At 39.0% G+C, this 21,138-nt stretch overlaps 3 protein-coding genes and 1 long non-coding RNA gene across 4 annotated transcripts; all 4 read right to left on the minus strand.

Annotated features, from left to right (window-relative positions):
• Window positions 1–351: 351 nt before the first annotated feature.
• LOC121051654 lies at window positions 352–812 on the minus strand. The gene is made up of 3 exons (XR_005806377.1): window positions 713–812; window positions 539–621; window positions 352–419 (listed from the first exon to the last, which is right to left on the minus strand). It is a non-coding gene; the product is annotated as an uncharacterized LOC121051654 (long non-coding RNA).
• A 1,548-nt stretch (window positions 813–2,360) lies between these two features.
• Window positions 2,361–2,990, minus strand: LOC121051831. Its single transcript, XM_040515264.1, has 2 exons — window positions 2,691–2,990; window positions 2,361–2,584 (listed from the first exon to the last, which is right to left on the minus strand). The coding sequence occupies exons 1-2, from the start codon at window positions 2,988–2,990 to the stop codon at window positions 2,567–2,569; spliced, it is 318 nt and encodes a 105-aa protein (XP_040371198.1). The 3' UTR covers window positions 2,361–2,566.
• An 11,291-nt stretch (window positions 2,991–14,281) lies between these two features.
• LOC112189054 (umecyanin) lies at window positions 14,282–15,215 on the minus strand. The gene is made up of 2 exons (XM_024328317.2): window positions 14,874–15,215; window positions 14,282–14,769 (listed from the first exon to the last, which is right to left on the minus strand). The coding sequence occupies exons 1-2, from the start codon at window positions 15,034–15,036 to the stop codon at window positions 14,468–14,470; spliced, it is 465 nt and encodes a 154-aa protein (XP_024184085.1). The 5' UTR covers window positions 15,037–15,215; the 3' UTR covers window positions 14,282–14,467.
• A 2,522-nt stretch (window positions 15,216–17,737) lies between these two features.
• Window positions 17,738–18,799, minus strand: LOC112190442 (umecyanin-like). Its single transcript, XM_024329870.2, has 2 exons — window positions 18,398–18,799; window positions 17,738–18,191 (listed from the first exon to the last, which is right to left on the minus strand). Exons 1-2 carry the CDS (start codon window positions 18,567–18,569, stop codon window positions 17,851–17,853), a joined length of 513 nt encoding a protein of 170 aa, XP_024185638.1. The 5' UTR covers window positions 18,570–18,799; the 3' UTR covers window positions 17,738–17,850.
• Window positions 18,800–21,138: the final 2,339 nt, after the last annotated feature.

The following is a 21,138-nucleotide window of genomic DNA, read 5'->3' on the forward strand; positions in this document are numbered from 1 at the left end:
TTCTTCTACAATTGGCACTGAATTCTCTATTAGACTTGCTACTGTCTCTTCTACTGATCCTGTAGCTTTTTCTTTGACAGTAACATACTTATCTAGTGCTCCTTTTTGGGATTGAATTAGCTTTTCTATCCTTCTCTTTTTCTTAAGTTTATCAAATCCACATTCAAACTTCCTAGTAGACATATTCAGTACTAAAACAATTAAACAAATCAAACGGCTATTCAACTGTTCAAGGCTTCCAATAAAAAATAAACGAACAGGCATTTCAGATTCCAACCAAAACAAGCAAATTCAAACCAAAAACAAAGAGAACAATTCAACCTTTCCAAAAAAGAAAAAGAACAAATAGAACCTGGTTTTATTAACCACAAACTTTGTGACTTGAGGCCTCGACAGCTTGTTAGAATTGTATCACCTTTCTGATTACAAAATTAGAACAGAGAATGGAATTCAGAAATTGAGGAAGAGAAATATTGCTTTTGTGCATCTATGAGGGTTTGTCAGTGGTTTAAATAGACATAAAAGGATGAAATATTACCGTTTGTCTTTGAAAGAAGCAGAGGGGAATCAGAAATTTCTGAATCAACAGCCAACGTTCCATCTTTGCCCAAATTGGTGAAACTGAGAACAAGGCTTTTGGTTAACTTCTTTTCTAATCCCAGAATGATGAAGAAAGAGGAAATTTTGGGGTGTTTAACCCAATAACACTTACCAATACAAAAGAAAAGGAGGAAATTTGGAGGCCTCATATAGTCACAGGTCTTTCTTCATCGGTCTCAATCATGCGTTGTCTTCAGAAGACTGCGTTCTGGGGTTCTGCGTTTTATTTATTTTGGGTTATCTCTTTTTTTTTTTTTTAGCTTTTATATATATATATATATAATGAGGATTTTGAGATGAGGCCTTCCCCAAACTGAGGCCCAAGGCCACTGCCTTGTCTGCCTTGGTCATGGGCCGGCCCTGCCTGGCGTCACAGCTGCAACTAGGATTTGTGCGATGGCTGAGATCTCGATCTCAGGGTAGAGATGAGCTTGGCGAAGGTTCAGTTCGTTTTTGGATCTAGTTTCGAACGTTGATAGGGTTGTTAGGTGGCATGCGAAGGGTTGCGGTGGTGCGGCGACGTAGTGTTCCAAGGAGGCAGCCTGGTGCAGACGGACGGCGTTGGGTGCAAGCTTGGTGGGCTGCAGCGTTAGGTCCTCGGATGAGATGGTGGTTGGGCCGAGCTTTGGCTTCTGGGCCTTGCTGGTGGTTTTTAATTATTAGTTGTTTTGTTTCATGTTGTTTGCTTACGGTTGTTGTTCTGTTGAAAATAAGTCCCTACAATAGTAGTGTAGGGCTAGTCGGGCTGTGTGCCCGTGTGTGCACTCAAAGTACCTTGTCTGCTCTAGGTAAGCGGCGAGTTCCTTGCATTTGTAAATGGCCGCAACCTCTTAGTGGCAGTAACCTGTCTGCCCTAGGTAGGCGGCGAGTTTCTTACTTGGTCAAATGGTCGCTGCCTCCTAGTGGTAGGGTGAAACTTAGTGTCACTGGATGTATTTTTCAGTGGCAACATGATGGGAAAGTTGTGAGTATGGAAATTATGCTATGCTATAATCGAGTTGCAGATCGAGTTATCTTTCCGTTGTGTCACCGCTGTAAAGCAAATAGAGTCGCCTGTAGAGCGCTCTTTGCTAGTTGGTGCGTATTTGAATACAATTGTTTAGTAGATAGTCATGATATTATTTCAGGATATTCTCTAGGTGCCTATTGTAATCAGGGGTTTAGGCTCAATGTCACCCCCTTGTATTCAACAGTTTCATTAATCAAGGCTTGAAGGCAGCCGCACCAGCCCTTTATTCAAAAATAAATAAAAAAATTGGGTTTCCAGCTTATTAATTAGTTTTTAGTGGAAACTTTGGTGCTATCACCCACTACCTATGTACGAAGTCATGGGTTCGAGTCACCATGGGGGCAGGAGTGAAACCCTTTGATCCTCAAAATACTACAAAAAAAAAAAACTTCGGTGCTATCATATATTGGTCATGACAGTGCTTACGTAAGAAACAATACTTTTAAAAGGAATGAGACAAGTGTATTTGAATCGAATGTACTAATTTAAACGGATAGGATTATAGCAACTCTTATTGATTGAAAAAAAGAAAAGAAAAAACCATTAAAGATAAAGGAACATATATAATAGCTAGCTCTCTTCATAATTACTAGCTAGCAAGTAGTTAGTAACTTTGATCGATGGCACCCCCCATTGTCAAGGACACTCTCTTTTTGTTGTTGTGTTTGTCAACTCTTTCGGAAAGATGCTTGAGCGGCAGCTTTGCATTACTGTTAGCTTCAACAGCAGCAGATGAACTTGGGGTTGGACTCTGAGCAGGAGTCATGACTGGAGAGTTGGTCCAGTTAATGACAACCTTTTGGCCTTTGGCGCAGTGGCCGGCGAAGGTGCCAATGAAATAAAATGTGCCTGAGTGAACAAGTGCAACTTCATCTGGAACCGGTGATTCCCATAGCGGATTTGTGGTGGTACACGTGTCGAAATCCTCGTTTGTCACAAAAGCCACGTGTTGTTCTCCTACTGGAAAGTCAAATGCTGCACACAGATAACAACATTATCACCATGATCATGATATATCTAGATCCTAAAAACTAAGTTAATGGAAAGTGAACTCGAAGTGGCTAGCCAATATTACACTCACTTCACTACTAGATGTTATACTCACTGACTTTCGCACTGATAAAACATCACCATCAAACCTCCCAACCCAGATCGAATTCATCCACCCATCACGCCGTCGACGCTCCTCAAGCGATCCCGGAGCCTTCTTGCCATCTAACCGCCGCTGCCGCCCACCATCGTCAACTCCTCCAAGCGCCTTGGTCAGCGACGCCACAACCCTGCAACCTCTACTCTGACCAAACCATCCATCACCGGACACTAGTCCCTTTCTGGCCTGTCCGACGACGACGCCGCGAGGGCGCGCCGTCGGACAAGGCATGGCTCCGACTTTGCGTTTGCTCTCTCATCTTGAACTTTTTGAAATCTTTATATGGGTGATATAGCAATGTCACAACTTCTCGGAAGAGATCCCACAATTGGGTAACCAAAACATGTTTTAATAGCAAAAATTTGAAAATACTAAAACAAGGCGATCGCCGTTTCTCTCACACAATTTTCATTATGCCTAACATTAATTAAGGATTTACGGTCGAATGTGGTAACCATTAATTCAATTAATCATTTCACAAGCTTGCACACATTTTTCTTGAAAAGTTCATCTTCAACGTTTTGAAATATTTATATGGGTGGTTTGGAATGTCACAAACTCACAACTTCTCGGGAGAGATCCCACATTTGGTTCCGAACATGTTCTAATAACAAAAATATGAAACTTGAAAGTAGCAAATAAGGATCATTAGGTAGCCACTATTAGCAATTAATTTCATTTTTGCATAACGTTGATTAAGAATTTAGAGTTTATATTAGCAACTGTTAAATAAAAAATAAGGAGAAATTTATTAAGAGTACAAATAAATTTGATCGTAAATTCGTAATTCAATCATAATCTTATGTTCTGGTTTCTAGATCACATGATGTACGTACACCACAGATACGGTACAATCACGAACCAAGGCTTCTTGATTTATTGCTAGCTAGCAAGGACTTTTGCTACACGGTTTAAATTGGATTACTTCAGGCCAAACCTTCCTAGTTACCCATCTTTGCCGATACAAACTTGAACGGCCGGGACTTCGTAGATTGATCAGCAGTAGCAGATTCATTTGGACACGGACTTGGACTGGGAGGCAAAGGTGCAGAGGCAAAATAAATGGCAAACTTTTGCCCATTAGCGCAGTGCTGACCAAAGCTGCACGTGAAGTAAAATGTGTCGCTCGCCATAACCATAACTTCACCTGGTTCTGGGGATTGAAATCAGGGATTCTTCATGTTGCAGGCGTCGAAGTCTTCCTTGGTTAGTACAGTGATGTCATGTATTCCTTGTTCAAAGTTAAACACTGCAAGTAGAAACAAACAAGCACGATAGATATCATCGATCAAAAGAAAAAATAAAAAAAATAGAAGAACAATTCATTCAGAGAAATAAAGCACCACTTCACCTAGAGTATCATTCTCCACAAAGTAATACTTGGAAACCCATGAAGCATAATAGTCCGGAGTGGGAAGAACCATCCAACCCATGTCGTCTCCTACAGTGTATTCTGCGCCTTCTGCGATGGCTGCGATTGCTATGACAAGCACGAACACATACTTCATATTCATGGTTTGAGTTGGTTAGTTTCCAATCCTTGTATTTCATTTAGAAATGGTACGTTGAGTAAGTTTAGATGCGGCAGTGTCTGTGAGAATATATTTATTCATGGAGAACTCTTGGATTTTAGGAAGTGGTTCACTGACAGCTAGCCAAATTTCACAGAGATCATCGATCCTACGATCTACGCTTTGTGTTTGACATCCGGCCTGCTGGAAATTGCAAGCTGTGCCAATATATATATATATATATATATATATATATATGTATGTTCACTGTGCTGTGCATTACTAGATCCAAAATTAATCATATTATCGATCTGAATAGCCTCGAGCTCGATATTATAGTTATGTCAAAAAACTAAGCTATACTGTAGGCTATTTCATGAATAAATTTAGGGGAAATTACTGGTCACATCCTATACTTTGGGTGCATCGACAGTTTAGTCCCTAACGTTCTAATTTTAACAAGTAACTCCCTATACATTCAAATTTCACACAGTTTGGTCCAAAATGACCACTTTACCCCTCACTTCCTTTTTTTTTTTTTTTTAATTCTTCTTTTTTTTTTTTTTTTTTTTTTTGTTCTTTTTTCTGCTTCTCTCTCACTCTGTCTCTTCTCCCGCCAGCCCTCCCTCTTCTTCCCTTCTTCTTACCCTCCCTAGATAAGAGCCAGCCAGCCCTCCCTCCCTATCCAAAAATTCCACTTCGCCCCTCTCGCTCTCCCCCTCCAAACCCTAAAATCCCTCCCCACCGGCACCAAGATCCAGACGCTCCCCTCCAGCAGCTCCCTCGTCGTCACCTCGCTACCTTAGGGCTGCAGACTCTCGCTCAAAGGCGTCAGGGTCACAACCGCCGCCTCGCCTATCTACGCCGACTAGTTCCTGATCATTCTCGGAGTCGAGGACTTCTTCGACCCGAATTTCCATGCTCCCGCCCCGACCCGAATTCCGGTAGTCGATCTGATGTGCGGGTCGCCTCGTCGAACGGTACAAGTACGATCGGGTTTTGGACCCGGAGAATCGTACCCGGAACAACCGGAGGAGGCCGATTGCAGTTACTATCTCAAGACTAGGATTTATGGGTGCGGCTCGAGGTGTCGGTACAATCACCCCCGTGATCGTATTGCGGTAAATTCAATACGCCCTTTTTTTCACTGCTTCAATTGCTTCTGTTTAGGCCTGATTAGATTGTTTTCGCCTGATTCTGAATGTGCTTGTTTGGTTTTCTGTTCTGTTTTGGTTTGATCTTGTCTGTTAGTATGCAGTAATGCAGATTTGATGACGTTTGCTTATGATATTGATGTAATTTGATCACTGGTTCATTGGATTTTTAACTCATTGTGGGAGAAATGTTTCGAGTTTTTGGGTTTTTTTTAGGGTGGTTAATAAGATCTGTGTAGTTAATGGCTTCGTTTCTTGATTTGCAGCTCATAGGGTTCAAGAACCCTCCGAGTTCGTTGACCGCTTTTGCTCCAGTTGACCAGGCGGTGGAGAATCCTCTACTGGACCCGTCGATCTTTCTACAACACTCGTTGATGGGTATCATGAGCATGTCAGAATGCATCTTGGTAAGAATGTAAGATGGTTGCCGAGAGAGATAGAGAGAGTGAGTGAAAGAGAAGCAGAAAAAAGAAAAAAAAAGAATTAAAAAAAAAAAAAAGGAAGTTAGGGGTAAAATGGTCATTTTAGACCAAACTGTGTGAAATTTGAATGTATAGGGAGTTACTTGTTAAAATTAGAACGTTAGGGACTAAACTGTCGACGCACCCAAAGTATAAGGTGTGATCAGTAATTTCCCCATAAATTTATTATTCTAAACTGGGGGTTAGTTACCATTTAAACTCTGCATATTTGTATTTCTAGCCTGGGTGTTTTTCACTAGCAATTGCAGGCTGACCGAACAGTTACAGTTTCGTTTCATATGTAACCAAAAATAACATTTTAACTTGGTCATGATATTTGAGAAGTGATTTAAAATCACTACGCACAGATCACTTCAACACCTAGCACCAATCAAAATTGTTTTATTTGATTAATCACCAATAAAAAATTAAATTATTAAGTTGCATGCAAATTAGTAATGTTAACAATGTAGCCTCTCTGTTTATAATTCAAAGAAATACATAAAATTAAACTAGCACGGGGAAATGCAATATATAAAGGGGGTGTATAAGCCCTGCTAGAACAGAAGAAAACGAGCTATTAGGCCAATGGACATAAAACTTAGAGCAGGGAGTGCATCATGAAGCTTAAACGAAGACGAGTTCTGTGGTGAAGGTGCTCCTGTTCCACCAACTAGGGTTGGCTTCAGGGTCGGAGCTTTACATCCAGGAGCAGCACCACAAGCTCCTGCTCATGTTAGTGGTGCTGCAGTGACGTTTTGAATGGCTAGCTTCTGTCCGTGGTGGCAGTGGTCGGGGGAAGTGCTGATAAAGTAGTGATTGTCAGTGGTCTTGATTTCGATCAATGCCGGTCCAATTGTTGCATACATAAAAGGATTAGCAAAATCTTCTTTGGCCACTACTGACAGATCATCTCCTCCAGCTGCTTCAAAGTACGGCAACGTGCAGAGAAAAATCAATAAGACCTGGCAATGATGATCGATGATTATAACTTCGCTGTCATAAAAAGTTGTTCTGATGATGTTTCAGTTAATCATCATTATGATAGTTACGTATGATATTCATTTTCCACTCAAAGAAAAAAGAAAAAATGAGACTACAGAATGAAGTACCATTCGACGTCGACATTGGCCAAAAGTATATGAGATCACAAATTAATCGAAAGTCTTGCATATATTTGCATCATTTAAAGGTAGCAAAGAAAAAAGAAAAAACTGATTGCCAAGCGTAAACTGAACGATGATCATATAATTAAGGTTTCTGCAGGATCAACCATATACATGGTACAAACTACAATGTATGGTACTTACTAGAATGTAGTGCAACTCTTCTTGAAAGGAAAAGAAGTAACAAATAAATGACTGCAGATCTCTTTATAATTTGAAATTAACTACTTAGATGGCACCCCCTAATTTCAAAGACACTTTCTTCTTGTTGCCGTGCTTGTTAACTCTGTTGGAGAGAAATTTAAGTGGCAGAGCGGAATAAGTGGTTGCTGTTGAACTTGGACATGAAGCAGGTGCCGCAGCTGAAGAATTGGTCCAGTTTGTGGCAACTTTCTGCCCTTTGGCGCAATGGCCGGCGAATGTGCAGATGAAATAAAATGTGCCGGGTTGAACAATTCCAACACCAACTGGATCTGTTGTTTCCCATATCGGATTTGTAGTGGTACAACTATCAAAATCCTCCTTTGTCACTAAAGCCAGGTCTTGTCCTCCTGATGAAAACTCAAATGCTGCACAAGAAAGGAAACAACCATATTATTATCATCATCGTGGTTTTCTACATGCAGTACATGCAAGTGCATATGGCATAAATGGAAGTTCTTAAAAACCTAATTTTAAAAAGTTGTATGAGACATGCGTGTGTTGAATATGTTTGCTCAATTAGATGTGAACCCTAAAAAGCAATCGATTAACGGGGTATTAATTCAGAGATGTAATACTAGCTAGTAATACTCCTTATACTATCGACGTTGATTTCAAAGGTATGCTCGGCCGACCAGGCTGCATACGTGCCGGCTCCACCAGAAGGAATAGCCCAAACCAACTCATACTCATGATCATCTGCTTCTGTTCTATGTAACGTTGCTGCCAATGCTATCACAGCAACTAATAAAACAGTCATGTCTTTCCCCATCCCAGTATCTAATCAATTAGCTTCACTGTCCTTAATTGTTTTACTGTGTAGGAAATTGGTAATGAGGACTGAATGTGCCTGACTTTATAGAGGGAGAGACCTCTCGGATTTTAGAAAAGCAGGCGTCTGAGTGACTGTCGCCACCTCCCATATTGGGAAAGCAAGCGGCTGAGGGACTCCCGCCAAATTTCACAAAGAACTATGTTAATGCATTGTGTATGACACCCTGAAATTGCTAGCTGCTAGCTATATGGATCCGGAGATCGATGCCAATTTTTAATTCATACATATATAATGCTAGATGATAAAGTAATCTGGGGTTCACATCCAAAACCAATTGGCAATGGATGGAGTGACCCAAACCCTTATAAACCCATAGGCAATGTCTCATTTTTCCCATGTGGGATGTATATAGATGTATATATATTCTCAACACGCCCCTGCACGTGTGGCGAATTTTCAAGCCATACACCTGGACAACTTGGGTGACGTAGAGTCCGTGTGGCCGTTAGGCATGCACACATGGGTAACCTGGCTTTGATACCATGATAAAGTAATCTGTGGTTCACATCCAAAACCAATTGGCAATGGATGGAGTGGCTCAAACTCTTATAAACCCATAGACAAGGTCTTATTTTTCCCATGTGGGATGTATATATATTCTCAACACTAGAGTCGAAGTTAATCATGTCAATCGTATAACAAGGACTAGTTATGCTAATAAACTAATATAATTAACGATTCTGAACATTTCAGTCAATTGATTAAGCTCTTGCTTACAGGCGAACTTATTAGGTCTTAGCACGCACATAACGCGTGCAGGAAGAGTAGCTACATTACTCTCCATAAATAACCAAGGGTCATTTTCATGCATCGAAGGAAGGTAGGAACTGGGGAATAAACAAGGTGGATTCGCTTTCCTCCGTGGAAACTGTAACCAATAACCAAAATATATATGTAATCAAGTAGAGACATTTTTGTAAACAGTGTTTATTAGGGTTTCAAAAAACTGCATTTCTATGAAGCATTTAGACAAGGTTATGAGTAAACGTACAAATGATTTTGGGTAGAGAAAACGCTTTGGACTAGAGGAGAAAGGTTCTGGATAAATAAGTATCGTTCTAAATGATTTAGAAGAGTTATAGCTAGGGCTGGCCTGAGTCGGTTCTACGGTTTTAAAATCAGAACCCGGAACCAGAACCGAGAAGAGATAATCGGTTCTGGTATGCTGATTTTTGTATCAAGAACCGAAATGGAACCGAACCGACCATTCTCGGGTCGGTTCCTCGGTTTTTCGGTTCTAGTCGGTTTTCCTGTTTTTCGGTTTCACACTCGGTTTTTCGGTTTTTAGCTCCAAGTTCGGTTCGGTTCCACTTTCGGTTCCTCGGTTTTTCCATACATACAAACTGTTTTTCAGCCTTTTCTAGTCTCCAGTTTCTAGTTTTCCTGATTTCCATACATATATTCAAATGATTCAATATTGCAAATACCATTCACTCACAAAACTCAATCTACAATCTACATATTCAACAATCAACATCAACATAACAAATTAGAAATTCAAAGTCTCCTACTGAAACAAACCTAAAATTGAAATAGTTCAACATCAACATCAACATCAACAATCAACAATCAACAATCAACAATCAACAATCAACATCAACATCAACATCAACATCAACAATCAACAATCAACATCAAACTGAGCAATTCAAAGTCTCAAACTGAAACAAACTAACTAAAATTGAAATAGTTCATGAATGATTCAATATTTCTTCAAAGTGCATTACTGCAAACAATCAAACATTTCCAGCATGGCTTCCTCAGTTCCTCTTCATCAATGCAACAAGGCTTCCGGCCTTCCATATTCAATACCAAATCTGCATACAAAATAACAAATCTGCATTCATTAGTGTTCAATGAAAAGAGAGCTACACAGAATAAAAAAAAAAAAAACAGATTAGGTTCTTCTATATTCACAGATTAGAATGCACTGTGGCTTAACTAAGCAAGTGAGTTGTGAGTTCTAAAGTTAAGTCTTGACATAAGAAGTGGCACTTCTTAAACATTTCCGAATAAGGCCATAAAGCATGTGGTCCTCGACACTTTAGGGAAAAACAATCTACACAGTGAGCTTGGTCGATCCTCAGTGCAAACAGTTTTACTCTCTACAGCTAAGTACAAGTGGATTTGATCATGGACAAAACCCAATGAAAGTTGTATACTCAGTGCTATTGTATTCCAAAACAGCCATGTCAAGTAGCCCTTGAATACTTCACAAAGACAAAGATGAAAGGACAAGATGTTTATTAAATATTTTCCAAGCTGAACAGAAAAATGGTCTGATCGATAAGTTTATTCACACACGTTTATCCACTATGCAGAAATAGAACAAGAAGAATGTAATCATACTCACTTCTGAAGAGATGATTTTCAAGACTCCCACGGGTCATAAACTCATAAACGAGCAACCGTTGATCATCTTCAATGCAGTACCCAATAAGCTTTACAAGATTTGGATGGTGGAGCTGTCCCAGAAAGTCAACCTCAGCCTGCATCAAAGAAATGGAGACTTGTCATTTCCCAATTTTCACTGCCTATACAACAATCCTTTATCAACAATAACCTACTAACCCAAGGCAGATCATTTTTGTCTTTGAATTTTCTTGAGGTCAAAAGACTCAAAGAAATTGGTCACACTGTCATAGGGTGATGGAAATTGGAAAGCAAAACTTTTATCAGCAAGTGGTTCTCATAAAGATGTTAGTTTCAAGAGCAGGCACTCGCCCTTTAAATCTTTGAGAACTAAGGAACATTAGTGTTCATCTTTAATAGTTTTATAATATAATTTGATAGTAGAATAATATATATTTTGAGACATTCCAAAACTGTAAGGAGAATATAATATTAAAAATAAGGAGAGGGAGAGAAATTAAGTTTCTGTACTTATATATATATATATATATATGTCTGGGAAGAGACAGATCAGTGCACTAAAACTGAGAGAATGAAATAGTTTATTAGAATAAACAGAAAAGCATAACTAATTGTTCAAGTCCATGAACAAGAAATTGAACCATTACCTCCACCCCTTGAATCTGTGGCCTAAGGGAGTGATCAAAGATGCTATGTAATTAAGGAAGTTAAGCACCCACAGTAATGGGCAGCCTATGCCCTACGTTTAATCAAAACAATGGGAGTCTTCCACATCCCAGAATACTAAACAAATAAAATGTGAGATGTGGTTATTTCTGGTTCATAAAGCAAGTGAACTTTGTGATGATAAATGACAAGCTGCCTTGAGAGAAAGCAATAATGCAGTGTGTCTTTCAAAGGCTTGGTGTTTTTCCATAAGTGGGTGTTTCAATACATCTGATGCATAACGTATAAGTTCATAATTCTATTTACATAAAAAGTAATTGATACTCCTCAAAGTGGTTTTTGATTCTAATTTGATTTGATGCAAGCTAACTGGTGTTTTTCCTCATGATTTCCAGCTCGTGATGCACATCCCCCAAATGCATATCATATTACATCCCTACCCACCACAATTGTTATATGATCTTTGTGAATTATCAAAGTACCAACCATGACCAAGTAATTGCCTAATCAAATCGAATAAATGGGTTGCCAAATTAACCACATAGGATTCCAAATCGCACCAAGTAAGCAAAAACCATCAAAAATTGAAAGTTTGAAACAAACAAGAACAAAGTTTGAATTTTTATACCACAAATCTTTAGAGGCAGAGCCTGCACCTGCACCTGCACCTGCTTTCCGGACTCCAATAGTTGTCGGATCTCGGACTCCGATAGCTGCACGCCTGCACCTGCTTTCCGGGTCGGCCTCTGACTTCAAGAAGAGAGACTGAAACTTGAAGAGAGAAGAAGAAGAAGAAGATGAAGGAGAAGGAGAAGAGAGGGAGTGAAAGAAAAGCATGAGACTGGGGTCCAGACTTACATTGATGGTGGTCGAAGACTAGGGTCCAGATTGCATCAACCAAATCGCAAATCGAAGACGCAATGGTCTTGCTCGTCTGGGCGATCGTCCGATCTTTGAGTGCGATCGTCTTGGTCGTCTGGGTTTTGAATCTTTCGATCGTTTGGGTTAGAGAATGGAGTGAGGGCAGAGAGTGAGGCAGTGAGCGTCTGAGGCTCTCTGCGATAGAGGGTTAGAGACTTAGAGACAGATCAGATGTTAGGGTTTGATGACTTTGATCGAATGGATAGGAATTAGACACATCAGATGTTGGCGCCGGATCAAATGAGAATGAGTCTATTTTACAGAAATAAGCTCGGCCCTAATATCCACTTATACACTGACATCTGTATTTCGGTTCCAAAGGGGTTTTAAAAACAAGAACCGAAACCGAACCGATAACACTTCATTAGGAACCGAACCGAGAAAAATGCAAATACATATGCTCTAAAACCGAACCGAACCGAGTTTTTCGGTGCGGTTCGGTGTGGTTCCTTCGGTTTTACGGTTCGCCAGGCCAGCCCTAGTTATAGCAACTTCAATCTGCAACAGAAATAAGTTTTAATTGCCACTAATATGAAGTTTAACTTATATTTTGTAACATGTCTTGATTGGTTGCATATAACACATAGTTTTCCATGAAAAGTTCAATTTCATAAATCGGTCGGGACTCTTTTGGTGGAATGCTAGTGATGTAGCTAGACATGTATAATCGATGACAGGAGTTTGTAACCAATGAATTACGGCAACTACAATATGAATTTTTTTTAGTTACCAGGCTTTTGAAGTTGAATAACTTTGATGAAAAAGCTAACGTTAAACTATACAACTCGGTGCTCTCAAGTCAGCTTGAATCAAGGCCATTATATATATTTTGTTGGCAAGTGAAACCCATGACTATCTAGTAGGAGTTTTGCTCGTGTAAGGATCAATTTTCTCAATCATTTTTTGAGAAATTATAAGAGATAAGTAAATTTTACGGTTAAAATTAACTACACAGTTTTAATTAAATTGTTATTATATTAGTAGTTGAACTTAATACATGTGGCTGAAATTCATTATCTCTTACGGACCCTTAAAAATCATCCCTTAGGTGAGCACAATTAATATTCGGCATCCCAGAGGCTTTTCTTGTCTAAAAACAATGTTTAGGGTTTTAAACTAGTAACTACTAACAAAGAAGAAGTTGCGCTAGAAGAACCAAATTTTCACCAAAAAGTACCAATCTTTTGCTTTGTAATATGAATGTGACGAAAGTTGGTCTTTGTATGGTTTAGCATTACCTCCATTTTGGTTAAAACACCAAGCTTGCACACACTTTTCATGAAAAATTCATCTTTAACCTTTTGAAATCTCTATATGGTGGTTTGCAATGTCACAACTTCTCGGGCCGGGAGAGATTCTACAATTGATTCCCAACAACATATGTTAATAACAAATATTTGAAACTTGAAAGTACCAAAGGAGGGTGGCCACCGTTCGCAATCAATTTCATTTTGCATAACACAAATTAAAGATTTAGGCCGCGTTTGGTGGGTCGAGTAGACAAGATTGGATTTAAAATTTCAAATTGGATTAGACTAGATTAGATTGGATAAGAGATGCTAACTCCAAACCAATCTTGCGTTTGTGTAGTAAGAATGGGAACTGGATAAGATTTAAAAAAAAAATTAAAAATTTAAAAAAAAGACCTCATTGAGAAAATTAATCTGGAGCACGACGATGACAATTTCAGAATCAATCGATCCTTCGCTTTGACAATTCTAGACCAAAATTGAATAGATTTGGATCAAGATTATGCAGTCATTCACAGCGGCGCTCGGGGAGGTGCTGTTGGTGGCTCTCACGGAGGTGGTGACGACGGTGATCAAGGAGGTGGTGGCTGAATATGATCGAACATCTACGAATCGATTAATTCCAAGAGAGATTTACCTGAGAAACAACAATAGGAGGTCCAATGGCTGCAGAGGGCCAGAGAATTGTGACGGAGCATAGGAAGGTGAAGGTCGCAGAGGAAGAGAGAAGTTCTACATTGTCGATGAGGCTGAAAGACGAAGAAATAAGTAGCAAGATTTAATTTATCACACCATTTCAACAAGATTTTTTATCCATATCTGATTGGATATAAAATTTCCAATCCTAACACATCTGGGCATCCAAATATCTCAAGTGATCTGATTGTATATGCGTTTTCCTATCCAACCTTATAGCAGGCAAAACAAACGCGGCCTTAGAGTTTATGCTGGCAACCGTTAATTTAAAATTAAGCAGAAATTTATCAAGAGTACAAACATATTTGATCGTAATTCAAACAATCTTATTTTTTATTTTCTGGATCACACGATACGCCATAGATATCGTACAATATAATCACGACTCAACGCTTCTTGAATTATTGCTAGCTAGCAAGGACTTTTGCTACATTGTTTGAATTGGATCACTTCAGGCCAAACCGGCCTTCCTAGCTAGTTACCCTTCTTTTCCGTCACAAACTTGAACAGTCGGGTCTCCAGAGATTGATCAGCAGCAGCAGATGCACTCGGACTCGGACTGGGAGGCAAAGGTGCAGGGGCAAAATAAATGGCGAACTTTTGCCCTTTAGCGCAGTGCTGACCAAAGCTGCACGTGAAGTAAAACGTGTCGCTCGCCTCAACCGAAACTGCACCTGGTTCTGGGGTTTGAAACAAGGGATTCGTCATGTTGCAGGAGTCGAAGTCTTCCTTGGTTAGTACAGTGATGTCATGCTGTCCTTCTTCAAAGTTGAACACTACAAGCAGAAAAAAACAATCATGACAAATATCATCATCAAGACACTAAAAAATAAAAAAAATGGAAGAACAATTAATTCAGAAAAATGAAGCACTACTTCACCTAGAGTATCGTTCTCCACAAAGTAATACTTGGAAACCCATGAAGCATAATAGTCGGGAGTGGGAGGAACCATCCAGCCCATGTCGTCTCCTACAGTGTATATTGCGCCTTCTGCGATTGCTGCAATTGCTATGACAAGCACGATCACATACTTCATATTCATGGTTTGAGTTGGTTAACTTCTACTCTTCTAGTCCTTATGTTTCGTCTAGAAATAGTCGAGTGAGTTTGGACGAGGCAATGTCCGTGAGAATTTATTCATGAAGTGGTTCACTAGCTGACACCCAGCCAAATTTCACATAGAGATCATCCTAGGATCTATCGCATGTGTTTGACATCCGGCCTGCCGGACATTGCACGCTGGATGTGCCTGTATATGTATGTTGTGCATTACTAGATCCAACTTAACAGCGTCGATATTAGTTATGTCAAAAAAACTAACCTATACTAAGTAGGCTATTTTTTGGTAATTGTTAATTACCTTTTAAACTCTACATGCTTTTACATTATACACGCATGATGGCTGTTCAGCCGTTACAATTTTCGTACGCATTGATCATGATGTTTGAGAACTGACTTGAAATCCTTACGCATTGATCGCTTGAATGCTTCAATAAGCAATATAGCACACAATTAGAACTTAACATTAAGAGTCGCGTGCAAATAAACAGCGAGGCAAATTGATAACGTTAATAACGTAACCTTTATATTTACAGTTCAGAACAATACATAATAATAAGCTAGCACAGGGAAATGAAAAATATAAGGGGAGTATAAACCAGCTAGAACAGAAGAAAACGAGCTAGGAGCAGGGAATGCATTATGAAGCTCAAAGATTAAAATGTCGATTTTTACATATTTATTGGAACTTTAAAAAAGAAGAAGGAAATATTGGGGATATTCTATTTTCTTTTTAAAGAGTCAATTTATTAAATCTAATGTCAACTTTATCTAATAAAAAAAGGGACTCTAGGTACAATGAGTTACTTTTTAAAACATGACTTCATCTAGTTTGTTTTCTTTTGCTGAAATTGCTCCATCATGAATTCTCCTCATCTAGATTTGTCTTGAGGGAATTTCTCCTCACCTGAATTCCTCTCCTCACTCGGATTTCCCTCAAAGGGAATACTCCTCACCCAGATTCGCTTTGAAGAGATTTCTCTTCATCTATATTTGCCTTGAAGAGATCTCTCCTCACACAGATTTGTATTTAGAGAATTACTTCTCACCTAGATTTTCCTTGAGATGATTTCTCCTCACTCAAATTCGCCTTGAGGGGATTTCTCTTTATCCAAATCTATCTTCCAATGTTTCACTTCGAGGTATTTTTTCCAAACAGGTTAATTTGCCTCTTTATTTGGCCATATCCTTGGGTATTAAAATTTTACACCCCAACATAACCTCCATATGCATGTTCAATGATGTATGTTTATTTGTGAATAACTAAGATTTTTTTCTATTTTTTATTTTTCCATCAGATTGTACAAATATTTCTTTATTTTATCGGGATATATCTTATATATTGAGGATATTTGAAGATATCGGAGAAATTTCACAGAAACGGTAGAAGATAAAATATTTTCCTCCTATGATATATCAGTTTCTAAAAAAAAGGAGATATCGAGGGATATCTCGAAAATATCGCAGATATTTCAGTTCTTGAAACTTAAACGACAATGAGTGTTGTGGGTTCCCCTATTTCACCAATTAACTGGGGTTGACTCCAAGGTCGAAGCTTAATTTAGGTCTAGGAGAAGCACCATTACCATGAGCAAGAGCTTGTACGTTTTAAATGGCTAGCTTCTGTTCACGTACGGTGGCAGTGGTCGCCGATAGTTCTAATAAAGTAGTGATTGTTAGTGGTCTGGATTTCGATCAATGCCGGTCCAATTGTTGTATACATGATAGGTCCAAGTGTCATTACAGGAATCAAAATCTTCTTTGGTCATTAATTATAACAGTACAGCCAGATCATCTCCTCCTGCTTTAAGGATGAACACTACAGTACTAGTACGGAAACGTACAAAGAAAAATCAATGCTTGTCTTCATTAATGACTACTCATTTCATATCTCATACATTGTTGATGTTGGATATCAGCGGAAGCCAAAATATTGAAAATTAATCTTTGAGTTGGGAGATATGATACATAAATGACACACAATATGAGAGATGTACAGTCCAAAGACGTCATGTACAGAGCTCCTCTTTGTTGGATAACAGCGGAAGCGTAAATATAAAAAACTAAATTTGGGGTAAGGAGATATGATGCATGAATGACACACAATATGGGAGATGTACAGTCTAAAGACATGTACAAAGCTTCTAGAGAGGAATATGGAGGAGACTCAAAATACCTGATAATTAATAAAGTATAACACTTCTACAAAATACTCCTCTACACCTTACTCAACTAGACTATCCTACTTATATAGGTCTACACTAGACAATGCCATAAGTATGACAATTACAACGAACATAAGTATTAGACCTTTACAATTACCTTAAACCTTCCTAACTCTCATAACCTATGAAGTCACTAACTCTCACCATTATTCTCATCATAATTCTCACTATTATTTTCACCATAACTCTCAACATAATTCTAAATTAATGTTATTTCTGACAGTACGTTGATGCTATGTATCATTTCAATCATATATTTTCACATTAATTATAAATAACTATAAAATTTGAGATAGATTCGTTTTAATATAACGCCACATTTAGCTTAAGTAACACACCTTAATTTGACGTTGCACGGACGATTTATCTAATTAATGAATAAATTAGTAGAGAATTGATGAAACTAAAGGGATGGTCAGGTGTAAACTGAATGATCATCATGTTATTTGGGTTTCTGGACCAAGTGACCAACCATATATACATGGTACAATGTATAGTACTTATTAGAGTGTACTGCAACTCTTCTTGACAGGAAGAAAAAAAAAGACTGAAGACCTCTTGAACTTAATGTATTATATGGCACCCCCCAAGGTCAGAGACACTTTCTTCTTGTTTCCGTGCTTGTTAACTCTTTTGGAAAGAAATTTAAGTGGCAGAGCGGAATAAGTGGTTGCTGTTGAACTTGGACATGGAGCAGGTGCCGCAGCCGAAGAATTGGTCCAGTTAGTGGCAATTTTCTGCCCTTTGGCACAATGGCCGGCAAATGTGCAGATGAAATAAAATGTGCCGGGTTGAACAATTCCAACATTAACTGGATCTGTTGTTTCCCATATTGGATCTGTAGTGGTACAACTGTCAAAATCCTCCTTTGTCACTAAAGCCAGGTCTTGTTCTCCTGATGAAAACTCAAATGCTGCACAAGAAAGGAAACAACCATATTATTATCATCATCATGGATTTCTACAGTACATGCATGCATTGCATATGGCATAAATGGGAGTGCTTAAAAACCTAATTAAAAATTTATATGAGAAACATGCGTGTATCGAATATATTTGCTCACTTAGATGTGAACCCTAAAAAGCTAGTTCTGAGATGTAACTAGCTAGTAATACTCACTTATACTATCGACATTGATTTCTAAGGTATGCTCGGCCGACCAGGCTGCATACGTGCCGGCTCCGCCAGAAGGAATAGCCCAAACCAATTCGTACTCTCTATCCGCTTCTGTTCTATGTAACACTGCTGCCAATGCTATCACAGCAACTAAAACATTCATGGCTTTCCCCATCCCAGTATCTAATCAATTAGGTCCACTGTCCTTAATTTTCTTACTGTGTAGGAAATTGGTAATGAGGACTGAATATGGTGCCTGACTTTATAGAGGGAGAGACCTCTCGGATTTTAGGAAAGCAGGCGGCCGAGTCGGATCTTGGGAAAGCAAGCGGCCGGCCGAGTGACTCCCGCCAAATTTCACAGAGAACTATGTCAATGCATTGTGTTTGACACCCTGAAATTGCTAGCTGTGACATATATGGCGTTGTAGATGCCAATTTTTAAATCGATATGTAGTGCTAGGTGTTAGAAATAGAGAGAGTCTAGAGAGAAAAGAGAGAAACTCAGATATTTCAAGAAGAAAAGGAGCGGCATTACCAGAAGATAAAGTCGTACAAGATATTTATCCCTATAGCTGCACTGCACAGATGAGAGACATGTGGCAGACTGCTGTAGGACACTAACTAATTAAGCATGAACTAACCCTAATTAGCAAGACTAATTAACCACTGATTACAACAGAATTGTAACAACTTTTCTAACTGATCAAGCTTAAATGAACAGTGCTAATCAAGGAGATAACTCTCTGTTAACAGCCCTCCTCAGCTTGATGCTTAGACATGAGCTTCAAGCTGACACAAAGATAGTTGTGCTGTGGTGAGCAGAGCCCTTTTTGTAAATAGATTAGCAATCTGTTCTTTGAGGCTACAAACTGAAGCTTGATTGTTCCAGCCTGCTGCAAGCTATCACACCATATATGTACTTCAGCCAGGAGGAATGAGTGGCGTGGAGGTATAGAAACTTAATTGAGTATTCTGAGAGTTGTTACTTGGCCATTGTTTATATCTGCAAATTTTGTCAATGTGTCCAGGCCTCCTGCACAATTGGCATTCCACATATGAGCTCAAGGCAATATTCAAAGGCTGAGAGTTCCTATGGTAACATCTTTGTGCAGAGTATCCCGAACGATTGGGTTGCTGCTTCATGAATCCTCCATTGTGCTGAGAGCCATTATTTAGCTGAAATGCATTGGTTTGTTGTATTTTCTGTTGCACTTGCTGAATATCTTGATAGCTACCATTGTTCATATGATCCTCAACAACATCCTGATTGGACTCCGTACAAGACATTTTGGCCTTAAAAGAACTACCAACAAGGTTGTTATCATGAGTTCCCATGGGCAAAGGACCATCTTTTTCATAATCTCCATGGTCTGGACTTGAACAAACAAGAGCCTCTGCATGTTGTTCTGTCCTATTATTCACATCAATAGTATCACCATGAGATCCAGATCCTTTAGCATTCTGAGAGTTGTTATGTAGTTGATGCGAACCATTATAGCCTTGCACTCCATTGCCAATTTCATTACCATAAGACCTCTGTATACCTTCACTTTGTGCAATGAAACCAGCAGATTGAGGGAAACACCCATAAACATTTTGCTTTGTAGTACTAGTGCAAGATGCAAATGGTTGTGAAAAGCCACGCTGCTGCAAAAACCACAGGTTGCAAGACTAGGAGTGACTGCAATAGGTGATGAAGTATTTGTAAAGTATAGAGGCTGAGAGGCAGTGTTATGATTGGGAACAAAACCTCCTCTTGAGTCATGATTGCTATTGTGCATTGAGTAACCACTGTGTTGCTGAGTAAAATCAGTATTGGGTTGAGTGTATAGCCCAGTAACAAAACTGTCAGTAGTACTATTTCGACAATGGTTCAAGTGCTGTTGTGAATGACCAAAGTGTTGTTGCAGGACATCAGCAGATTGAGAGGGACTCGAAAATTGCTGTACAAAGTCTCCTTGAGACTCATTGTTAAGCACAGTATTTGCAGCATATATAAAATCCCTTTTAGGAATAGATGCAGTAGCATAACAGATTCCATTAGACACAGCAGGAGCCTTATGAGCATCACTCATTGTATACCCCAAATTAGACATGGACTGCACAGTATACCCAATAGAAGAGGCAACACTACTTGTAGGCATCATAGGCATCGTAGCATTAGCATCATATTTGTCATTTGTAACAAGAGTTGGTGCAGAAGCATACCTTGGCAAAGAAATAGACTTGTCAATTTCATCAAGTTCAGCTTCAGCAATGAGTAAAAGAGACCCTAATTCTTGTAATGAAATCGGGGTAGGCTTAGCCCTGATTATAGTCTTCATGGTAGTATAGTTTGATGGCAAACCAAGAAGAACAGAGACAATTATGTCTTCATCCGTCATATGAATCCCTACATTAGCCAACTGATCACAAGCTATCTTCACTCGATCTAGGTAGTTGTCAATAGAGTCTGAACCTTTTTGAAGTTTGTAAAAGTTGCTCTTGAGTTGCTCTTTGTTAAACCAAGAAGTAGAGGCATACCTCTCTTTGAGCAAACACCAAAGTTCCCTTGAACTAATACTTCCAACAACAAGCAAAGTCATCACAGCATAATCGTTTTGCTTCCAATTAATGTACTCTGTTGTTATTTCAGATGTGCATTCGTTTTCTTCTGTGATCATATATTGAGAAGGACAAGGAAACGAACCATCTATAAATTTCATTAGACCACAACCTTTTAACATTGTCTAACAAAAACTT

Source organism: Rosa chinensis, chromosome 2 (genome assembly GCF_002994745.2).
Source record: "Rosa chinensis cultivar Old Blush chromosome 2, RchiOBHm-V2, whole genome shotgun sequence".
NCBI classification, from domain to species: Eukaryota; Viridiplantae; Streptophyta; class Magnoliopsida; order Rosales; family Rosaceae; genus Rosa; species Rosa chinensis.